Source organism: Periplaneta americana, chromosome 16, assembly GCF_040183065.1.
Source record: "Periplaneta americana isolate PAMFEO1 chromosome 16, P.americana_PAMFEO1_priV1, whole genome shotgun sequence".
Taxonomy (NCBI): Eukaryota; Metazoa; Arthropoda; class Insecta; order Blattodea; family Blattidae; genus Periplaneta; species Periplaneta americana.
The window spans coordinates 98,289,881-98,302,060 of NC_091132.1; the positions used below are offsets into that span (position 1 = coordinate 98,289,881).

Below are 12,180 nucleotides of genomic sequence, written 5' to 3' on the forward strand. Positions count from 1 at the left end.
TTACGTTGTTCAGAAATTTGCCGAAAATAAGAAAACTCAACATGCAACAAAAATATTTGTAAACAAATTTTGTTGTGAGTACTATTGTGTTAAAGGGTGTAATATATTTTTCAAAGTATGTAATGTCGAAATAAGAACGGAAAAAAAGACTTTTAGTTCAATCACATTGCAATTCAAGAACATAGTGAACATATGAAAATTCATATTAAAACACAACAGGAAGAACTACCGTCCACCTCACGGAGTACAAGTACCCAATAAGATTTTTCATCCTACTGCGCCTCTTTTTCTTTTGATACAATGAGAATGTATATTATAATTTGTCAGAAAGATCAGTAAATATATACTGTTATTTGTTATGCATAAAAATATATTTTATTTATGTATGTCAAACTGTAATTACTAGTTCTTGTTATTCATGGAAATCTATTGTATTTATGTATATTTTATTTAATTACTTTTGAGAGTTATTGAAGTTTACTGTGTTAAATTCCAGTGCAAATGTTGCTCAATAATGAAAAATTTAGTGCACATGGAAACTTTGTTTCATTGACCTCCTAGAAGATTTTTCACCCGATTGTATCTATATACACGCGAGCAGAGCTTCCGAATGTTATCGTAAAGGTATTTTCTTCTCTTTCTTTCCTCTAAAACATAGTCGCTACGTCGTTTACAGCACCGCGCAAGTTAAAGGAATCTCAGCACTGATCATTAGTATTACACAGTTTGATACTTGCTGTGATGAATGTCTGCTTCAAGCATGAAAGAATAAAGTTTTGTTTTAGTGCGTTGGGATCACGAACAATTCAAGGTTATTCACTTAAGTGAATATAAGTACAATAGTTGGAAGTTAATTTTGTCATATTCGACTGTATTGGCAAACAATCAAAGATTACCAGTTATATCTCGTCAAACCTACCTGCGCGTCAGGTAAGGAAGAATAAATTGGACTGATAAGCTTCCCTCCCTTGCTGTGCTTCCACTTGCAGCTAGCTAGCTAGCTGACTTACTCCACCGTAAGGTTCTTACTGTAAACTACGGTACACGCATGCATCTGGTTTCACGAGATAATGAATGGCCCACATGACTTTTAAAAGCTGTTATAGTCTGATAGAAAACATATTATTTTCATAGGATCTAAGCAGCGGGACATGTACGCAATCTAGCAGATCTTCTACTCCTTGGAATATATCATTGCGAGATATACATATGCTGACACTTCCAGAAATGGACAGTCCCATCAGAGATGTAAAGAATCTGAACAATTTCACTTTCGGTGGAGGAGGAGGCGGTGGAGCCACTTACGTCTTTTTGGTAAGTTACCAATAATTTAATTTTACTGTTCTTATTGATTATTTTGACTGTAATCACCATCAGCGACGAACTGTGCTACTTTTACACTAATAATATTGCTGTTATTGAACACAAGTATCGGCCTGATTGGCTCAGTTGGTATAGGGCTGGCCTTCTATGCCCGAGATTGCGGATTCGATTCCTGGCCAAGTCGATGGCATTTAAGTGTGCTTAAATGCGACAGGTTCATGTCAGTAGATTTACTGGCATGTAAAAGAACTCCTGCGGGACAAAAATTCCGACACATCGGCGACGCTCATATAACCTCGGCAGTTACGAGCGTCGTTAAATAAAACATAAGCAAAGTAAGCAAAGTCTTGAACACAATTAATTTGTTTATTTTATTCATAGTTTCTCATCACACAATTTTTAATCTACTTTCATTCATCCATTAAAAACGTAACTTCTTGCCTTTGTTGAATATTTGTAAAGTATATTATGGTGTAATTTTAACTGATTTAAAAACACAAGTTTTTGACATCTATTCTTCCAGTCTATTGAAAACTCGCAATCATGTTCAAAGATACTTGACCCCTAATCGATAGTGTTCATAACTTGTTCGTGTAAGTGTCGCTTCTTTAGTTATTACTTCTATAAATAGATGGCGAAGATAACGGTCAGTGTCGCCAATAGTACATAAATATACCCGCATTACAAAATTCAAAATTTCATTCCCGCTCTAATGATTGTGAAAAAAAACATTAGATTTAGCGGGAAACCTGTGATAAAGTCAAGTATGAGAATAATTTTATTTATACTTAATCTACATTAACATTTCCCCAAATACTTTTACCCGTCCCAATAATAGGGTCATCTATTGAGAACTAGCGGTACTGTTTCAAAGTTTGTCAGTTTGTTATATCTTTGGTTCTGACTTTTTCCTTGGTTAGAAAGTTCGCTTACTCGATCAGGAAATTGGAGGTCAGTTATCTTTGAAGGTTAATGTACCTCTACACACATTTACACTAGATGTTTCAGGAAGAAGAGATAATATCTTGGGGGGGGGGATATATGGACTATTCCGATTATAGCCGTCAAGTGACACATAATCTAAATCGAAAATTCTCCGAAATATACATCGGCCGCGGTGGTAACGTTCATTGGCCACCCAGATCGCTAGACTTAGTCCTTTGCATTATATTATTGTCCCTGAGAATGGATGAAAAGCAAAGTCCTTTGGATTATTGTCTCTGGAATGGATGAAAAGCGAAGTTAACTCAAAAATTAATATAAAAAGTAAACAGAAAAGACGAATTAGTCTCTAAGTGAAAGCCAAGACGACCTCAGAAGAGCTACATGTAAGTTACTATCGCCAAGAGATTTAAAAATTGTGCTGTGAACTTGGTGGTGAGAATTTAGAACAATTGCTTTGAACTATTGGAAATTACTGATACTGTTTAAATAATCAATAAATGCAAACAATGTAATTTTCTCTCCTTCATGCTTTTGCAAGGCTTTGTAAGGCTCTTTACGCGTAACATTCAAACGGCTTTATTTCCACAAGCATTGAGAATTGGACACATTCTTACATTACATTTCTATTAGGAATAGTCTATAATACAACCTCCTAAAATATTTAATATTCCTCCAGAAGCACACTGTAGTAGTATCGTGCGGAGGCGCTATGTTCCGTTCAAGTTTGTCGAGCGTGACAAGAATCGAAATCTGCTTTGAAGAAGCGGATCTATCCAGTTCGCTCGAACTTGCCCCCTTCAAGATCGCTGGCCTCTCCTACTCTTCCCTCCCATCCCTTCACGGTTTTATCTGCGTAAGGATTTTGGAACAAATCTTGTAACATTCTATATACTTGTAAGTACAGATAATTTTGTTACAAAATTATGATTATGCATTAACAGGAATATACATAAAAAGTAAATCACAATATGATTTTAAATTCATGATAGTGTTTACTGAGTGGAAAGGAAGTAGCCACCCTACCCAATTATCTCCTGGCTTAGTTGTCTCATAAGTGGTGCCATATTGGTATCACTTGTGAGGTTCAGAGCTGTCTTCGGACAGTTGACTAAACAACACACGGTCTTACTAATAAACTGTGTATAGTTTTTATACAAAACTTATGCAGAGTTGGAACAGAAAGCGTTACTAATAAACCATGCATAAGCGATGGACGAATAAACAGCTTGTAATTATACAGGAGAATTGTTTTGCAGTAGAAATATACACGAAACTCCTTGTTTAAGCGTTGTATATAGAGAAAAAAATAACCGCCCCTCTAACACCTGTTCTTATCGATTGTCATTTTATGATGATCGTTACCTTCTAACCACAGAAAAACAAACCAAACAGCACAGAATAATTAGAATTATATTGCTGTAAAAATTTGCTGATGATATAGACTTTTAGCAGAAGAGGAGATGGTACTAAGGGATATGCTACTGGAGCTAAATGACAGCTGTGAGCATTATGGAATGAAGATAAATATGCAAACAAGACGAAGACCACCATGGTTGTCGCAAGAAAAATAAAGAAGGTAAACTTGCGAATTCTAAATGAGGCAGTAGAGCAAGTGAACAGCTTCACATACTTGGAATGTACTATAAGCTTTTAATAGAAAAATGCGGACCTCTGGAGGAAGATGGAAGAGACTGGTGAAGTGCTTTTTCTGGGGTGTGGCATTGTCTGGATGAGAAATGTGGACATTATGATGAAGTGCAGAGAAACGAATAAAAACATTTGAAATGTGAATAAGGAGAAGAAAGTAGCGTCTGAAGTGGACAGACAGAATAAGAAATGAAGTTTTGTTGGAAAGAGCAAATGAAGAAAGAATGATGCTGAAACTGATCAGAAAGAGAATAAGGAATTGGTTAGGTAACTGGCTGAGAAGAAAACTGTCTACTGAAAGATGCACTGGAAGGAATGGTGAACGGGAGAAGAGTTCGGAGCAGAAGAAGATATCAGATGATAGGCGACATTAAGATGTATGGATCATATACGGAGTCTAAGAGGAAGGCAGAAAATAGGAAAGATTGAAGAATGCTGGTTTTGCAGTGAAAGACATGCCCATGAGCAGAACACTTATGTAAGTATATTGCTGTAGTTCTACTCTTTGACCAAAATATAGTGTGGTAATCAATCAGGCCCAGTTGTACTATCGATATTTAGTGCAGCACACTAGCGCGTATAATCGGATGCAATAGAGAACCTCAAATATTCTATTACCTTCCGTAATGAAGTTATGACGAAACTATGACATTGTTGTGTAACAGTTGTACTATTATACACGACGTATGTAGTGACTATTAGTAAGAAATTACACATGACTTATAAACGAGCTATTCATTGTGTATCTATAAGATAGTTAAACGTCTATATAAGAGTTTTTATTAGTAAGACCGTTAGTGTTTACTATACGAACTACCGACTGAAAGTATAATTACATTCCTCATATAAAATCCGAATAACGATAGTAGCTCATCAGTAGTAGACGTGTGACTATACACATGTTAAAAGTAGAATAACATGAACAGCATAATATAAAAAAATCTATAATTCCATAAAAATAATCGTTTCGTTTTCACACGACACATCGTTATAATTTATAATATCTAACCTATCTATAAACATAGTGTTCATTTTCATACTACACATTATTTTAGCTTATAATGTCGACCTGTTTATTAATGAATTGAATTGTTTCATTTTCATACTACATATTAACGTTGTGCATGACAGATACTATGTTCGATTTATTTTGTCAAATATGGCGAAGTTCGACGCCGGTATTCACGTTTCAGGCAACGGCCTGTCATGTTTCTGATGACATTTTAAAATTATTTGCTATTCTCCTCTCCCAACCTTTATGTTTTAAACCGCTTAAGAATTTGAGCACAAATCTTGCGATTATTTTTTCATATGGAATAAAATGAAGTTTGTAATGTCTTGGTTTCCTTTCTCATGTTTGAACATGTGTGTTTTTTAAATAGTTTTTGTTTTACTTATTTATACGTATATTTTTAAATATTTAACCATATTAATAACAACAAAAATTTACATAGGCTATATCTATTATTATCTATATAACATCGCAAAATGTATGCCTGACATACATATGCAACTAAAGCACAAAGGCGCAGGAAGAGAACGAACTAAAGAGAAAAGCACCGAACACATAAGGCAGGGGAAATATTGAAAAAAACACAAAGCGAACTTCGATTCTACAGAGTCTCAGCAAACATAAACTAAACATAAGACCTCCATTCTGATTGGATGATCGCCCAACTTTGCTTCGGCATGTGATCATAAGGCCAGCAGCCGGCTGGTTGGTCTAGGCCCTTCAAGGGCTGTGGCGCCACGGATTATTATTATTATTATTATTATTATTATTATTATTATTATTATTATTATTATTATTATTATTAAGGCCTCTTACCGGTTTTCAACGGACTCGGTTATTTTAGTTTACATGCTACATTTCTGCGTATTGTTGGATGCCTAAGGAGTAGGGCGAAGTATGCAGTGTCTTGATATCCCCTCTCACGTTTGAACATTGCGCAACATTACTATGTTTATATTTTTAACACTCCGTAGAAATATAATAAAATATTTGTGATGCAGATAAATCGAGACAACAAGTCTACACCACTGGTAGTTGCCTCCGGAGGGGGTGGTATGAGCCATTCCAAAGGTGAGGATGACAAAAGCCAGCATGGACATGGACTAAACAGTAGCAGAGCGAATACAACGGGCAATGAATTTGGACCAAGCCCAGCAGGTACAGGACTACACTATTACAGATTTCTCATCGATATAATATAATTTAAGGCTATGGAACTGTTAAATGTCTAACTTCTACATTTTTACACCAATTAATCTGAAACGTTTACTACATATGTCTTACAATGTGGACATGAAACACACAAATTTTCACTTTGGTTTTCCAAATAGTTTACTTATAATTAATTTTTGTTTCTTTTTTAATACTGAATTATAATTGTCCCAATTTTCAAAGTTTTCATATTTTTTATTTAAATTTATATTTAATTTATTCCTGATAGATGTATGTTAAATACAACACCTGCTTTTCATATTTTCCAAATACGTTTTGAGAAAATATAATATTTACCCTTTTAGCTGTTAGTTTTTCAATTTTATAAAACTTATCACATCCTCAACACATCGTAATTTTAATACTTTCAATAGCATGTGTCAGTTTACTTCACATGCTTTTGTTGACTTCTGTGTAAAATTTAACTGAGAATGAAGTAAAACTGCATTCATTAGAGCATTTTGAATGTTACAAAATGGTGAAAATTGTAAAATCAAGAAAACGACTATCTAAGCACAGCATGTATATGAGATATTCTATCAATATCCTTTCTTCCTATGCAGGTCTACCACTCTATCTAACATTATTTGAAATATATTAACATTCTATGTATTTTAGCTTAATTCTGCTACATAGTTTGTATTTCAGTGTTTAATTAATAGTTCATAGTATTTTGTTGTTTAATTCGTAAATAACTCTTGTATACATGTAGCTCTTATCTAAATCAAATTGTTGAATTCTTTGTAAGTTGATACATATGTATGTATACTTTTTGCTGGTTAAGTGGAAGAGAAGGCCTTACGGCCTTAACTCTGCCAGCTAAAATAAATCATTATTATTATTATTATTATTATTATTATTATTATTATTAGTATTATTATTATTATTATTATTATTATTACTATTAACATTATTATTCTCTTACATAACAGCGCGAAATATTAACTGAATGAAAAGTAAAATTAGTTATAATGAAAAACAAATTCTGTCAGAATGACAGCTGAGTGTCAGTTTAAAGGACTGCAGCTCCACGCACGCGCTGGTCCCTTTAAATTAATCCTGAAGGCTTTAAAGTGTAATAGGGCCAAAATAGGCACCGATTTAGGAAAACTGAAACATTATTTAATTTTTTAGAGTTAAAACAGAATTTCCACTTTTTAATAGTATTTTCGTTATTCCATAGTCTCAAGAAGGCAAGTTGTTATTCATAAAGTATTTCTAGGTGCGGGGGGTGGCTGGACCAACAACCGTTCCAAGGAATTTCGAAATGAAACTGGAAAAGCCTTACTAGATGGTGGAGGTGGAGGAAAGCCCTGTAATGGTCTGCCTTCTGGTGAGGGTGCTGGAGGTTTCGGTGGTGGAGGTGGTGGCTGTGCAGCTGGTGGTGGTGGAGGTGGCTACGCAGGTTCGTATGATTGAAGTATGAATGCCATATTTCAAGGTCGTCCTTGATGTTAGAATGAATAATATTATTTCTTATTATCTGTGTACATGGTCCATGGTACCAAACTACTGTCCACTAGGGCGATGCATTTTTAAATAATATGGTAAAAAGTAAAAGGACCATGTCGTATGCTTACGACACGTAAAAGAACCTTTCCCTGAATGACAGGACTTCAAGCATTGATTTTAAGCGTTCATATTAAACTCTACTGGTCATCACGATCATTATCCTTCTCTATAGTCTAATCAACGGGGATAGTTAATTCAACAGAACTGTAATTAGCTGCCTCCACTTTGGAAAATTGAAATAGAAAATGTATACTGACAAATGAACTGAGTGGAAAAACATCCTAAGATAATGTCTTGAGGTAGACTTTTAGAATCAACGTATCAAGTAGTCAACTTACAAAATATAGGTTATAACATACATACATACATATACACATACATATATATAATGTATATAAACAGACTAGATACAGTAGCGTGCAAATTAATCCGAACAACGTAATTACTTATGCAAAAACACTCAAACGGGATTAAAAAAAAGGATCTAAGACATACCTCAGTAATCTATGTGGCCTCCCTTGTTCCTAATAACAGCTCTGAGACAATTTGGCATGGATTCCACTAATTTCCCACAAATATTCTTCATTTCTTCATCGCGAAACCATACACCAATGAGGGCAGAAATCAACTTCTCCTTTGTAGAACAATCCATTTTTTGCATTCTTCTTTTGCAAATTGACCACAAGTTCTCAATGGGGTTGATGTCGGGTGAGTTGCCTGGCCAGGGGAATACCTGAATATTCTTCTTGTTGAAGAATTCTGTAGTTTTTCGAGACGTATGACATGGTGCCAGGTCTTGTTGGAACACACCTCTGCCATCCGGAAATGATTTTTGCAGCTGGGGTACGATTCTGGTTTCCAATAAGTGAATATATTTGTCAGAATTCATCATTCCCTTGATAGGTATTAATGCTCCAGGCCCTTCATGTGTAAAACAACCCCAAAACATGACTTTAGGGGGGCATTTGGGTGCTTGTGGGAGATGAGCTGCTATTACTTTTTCGGATCCTTTCCGTACGTAAGAAACACGGTGGCCGTGGACCTCGAAATGAGACTCACCGGAAAAAAGTACATTCTTCCAGTCATTCACTGTCCAGTGTTGATGTAATTTTGCCCACAGTAAGCGTTTTTTGCACATAACAGGGGTTAGCAGTTGCTTCTTAATAGGCTTATGAGTCCTTCGTCCAGCTTCCAAAAGCCTACGCCGCACTGTTGTGACGTGAATATTCGCCCCAGTGGTAGCCATTAACTCGCGGGTTAAGTCGACAGCAGTTAGTCTAGGATTTAATTTACTTTTCCTCACAATTAAACTATTATCTCCAGGTGAAGACCGATGTGACATTCTGCAGCAATTTGCCTCTGTGTCATAGAAGAATGCTCTGCTAATGTTATAATTTTAGACCGTTTTCGTGGAGTTGTATCCATTTGTGAAGACGACAGAATGTACACAGGATTGCAGTATTAAGTCTTCAACACAACTGAAATGCTTATAAGTACAAAACGACAGGCAAAATGTCACATATTATAAAAAAAAAATAATAACGACAGACCTTCAACAATGGAATTACACGTACTACAGATGTCAATTAAAGCGGTATGAGCAGCTGTGAGGCCAACAATGACAGAAAATGTAAAAATATGTCGTGTTCGGATTAATTTGCACGCTACTGTATGTTTAGAAAGTATTGTATTGTATTTTATTTATTTACTTTTCATGGTCTACAACGCTTTACAAATTCAATACGGAAAGTGTAAAAGAAAATGTAATAGAAGGCCTACTACAAAGTCTCAGTATAGAAATAAATAGGCCTACATAACGGATTTACAATATACTATTAAAACACAAGACGTTAGTATTGATACTTCATACAAGACAGAAATATTCATGCTACGTTGTTGAATGTCATAAATTCACCTACAGAATAGAAGGCGTGAGAAATTGGGTACTTCTTTAATTTGACCACAAATATTCTTGTGTTTTGAGTATGATATTTTATATCCTTAGGGAGACCATTAAAATTTTTCACTGTCATTATAACGAAATCTTTTTTGATAGCACGATAGACTTGCCGATGGTGATGGTGTATGAACGTTATTTTTTGACGAGTATTTATGCTATGAACTGTTGAATTAGTTACGAAGTTTTCATGATTGCATACAAGGAAGTTTATGAAAGAAAAAGTGTACTAATAAGCCATGGACATTATTAGGCCTAGTAGTTTTTTTAATATTGTCGTACACGATTCTCTTGATTTGGCACCTACTATTATTCTAACTACTCTTTGTTGTAGTAGGAATATATTGTTACTATCTGTAGAAATTTCCCAGAATATTATTCCAAAACTCATTACCGAGCGGAAGTTTTCAAGGTATATTATTTTTAAGTTATTCATATTTACTACCTCTTTCATAGATCTAATAATAAAACATGCGCAATTTACCTATTATTTGGAGAAAAACTCGTTCTGGCACCCGGAATCGAACCCAGGACCTCTCAGGCTCGCGCTCTGAGCGCTCTTTCCAACTGAGCTATGCCGAGACCCGATTAACGGTGCCAGCCGAACTCTCTTATTTTTGTATAATCAGCGCGCATAGCTGAGAGGTCCAGGGTTCGATTTCCGGTCGCGGAACAAATTTTTCTCAAAATAATAGGTATCTATATGTTGACTACATATACTGTAGGTAGTCTTGTTTATTCAATAAGGACAGCGAGGCCTCATATACGAATATATATATATATATATATTGTTTCTGTTAAGAACCTGTTGTTAATTATTGCGCTAGAAACCTACAAGGTTGAAAGTGAATAGGATTTAAATTGGATTATGTAAGTTTAGTTATAATTTAATACTAATTTAATGGCTGAAAACCAATGACGTGTTTTGAGAAGAATTGCCTCTGTTGAAGATTGGAATATTTTGGAATTATTGGCTGTAATTACTATATTTTTGTCATCTGCAAATAATAGTGTCTGACCTACATCTTCCATTAGGAGCGTAAATATCATTCAGCTCTTAAAATAAGAGAACTTATGTAAAATAATTATATCACATTATTCATAATACAAAGTACTTATCCGCATAATTTTCACAATTATTTAGTAATTTATCACAATACGTCACCAATTCCTGTATTTCCCTCGTAGACGAGGCCACCTGTGAAGACATTAACGTCTGCACTATTCCTTTGACGTCATCACCGTTGAAAATATTCTGGTCAGCAACGAACTTCTTCAGGTGCAGGAAAAGATAAAAGTCAATAATTGTCGCTAGTCTTGGATGTATGGTACACCGACCCAATTTTCCCTAGTCAAATGTCCTCATAAGGGCTGAGTTTGAACAGCAGTATATCGTCTGTGACGTAATAGCTGTAGAATCACCACTTTGGTCGCGTAAGAAAGTCAAGACACCTCCAGCCCACCTTGTCCTTGTGTTCTTTGGAGATCATGTTCGACAGCCAGCGTAAATTCCGAAACTTCAAAAGATCTGTTACAATTTTGTAGAGAACAGGCCTTGACATTTGCGGCAAATGTAAGGAAAAGTATTGAAAATTATGAACCTCTAATCTCACAAACTTTTGTGCTAATTAAGTCGTCATTTATCCTAGACAACCGATCAGTACACTTTTCGTCATGAATATTCTCACGAAATTCGTTGAACTGTCTATTCCATTTCTTCAATATTCTATCACTTGTGATATTTTGATCGTGAATATCACAAAACTAATTTATGAATATCAGCCATAATCACATTTGTCGTATAAAAACAATACGCTAATTTCACAGTTGGCTGGCCATTTTATCGTTTTAAATATACTAATCTTACAGGATAATACGAAAACGCGAAGTGATGTTCAGTATTTGCGTATCAAGTTTAACAATGAACGAGAGACGTCAGAGCGCACGCGTGATATCATGACCGTTCTTTTACAGGGGAAATATTAGAAAATACTATAGGTATATAGAGCAGTGAACCTCTTATGGATTTCAATGTGAACATTTATAGCCTATATTGAAATATTATATTCTCTAATTATTATCCAAGAAAAAGTTTATTACCGGTTTTGCACAGAAATAATTCTGCGCTATTTGCTTTTCTTTACATTAAAATTTTATACATCTTGATTACACAACTTTTAACAATGTATCACTTCGGAATATGTATGGGAAGTACTTTCTTGGAAATTTATCTTTTGAAGAGGTGGAGAAGTTCAAATATCTGGGAGCAACAGTAACAAATATAAATGATACTCGGGAGGAAATTAAACACAGAATAAATATGGGAATTGCCTGTTATTATTCGGTTGGGAAACTTTTATCATCCAGTCTGCTGTCGAAAAATCTGAAAGTTAGAATTTATAAAACAGTTATATTACCGGTTGTTCTGTATGGTTGTGAAGCTTGGACTGTCACTTTGAGAGAGGAACAGAGATTAAGGGTGTTTGAGAATAATGTGCTTAGGAAAATATTTGGGACTAAGAGGGATGAAGTTACAGGAGAATGGAGAAAGTTACACAACACAGAACTGCAC

General features: G+C 35.0%; 1 protein-coding gene across 1 annotated transcript in view; it reads left to right on the forward strand.

Annotated features, from left to right (window-relative positions):
• Window positions 1-12,180, forward strand: part of Alk (Anaplastic lymphoma kinase) — a 506,844-nt gene that overhangs the window by 384,719 nt on the left and 109,945 nt on the right. The window contains exons 14-16 of the mRNA XM_069812582.1: window positions 1,135-1,314; window positions 5,929-6,085; window positions 7,362-7,544. Coding sequence (XP_069668683.1) covers window positions 1,135-1,314; window positions 5,929-6,085; window positions 7,362-7,544 — 520 coding nt within the window. The remainder of the gene's footprint in view (window positions 1-1,134; window positions 1,315-5,928; window positions 6,086-7,361; window positions 7,545-12,180) is intronic.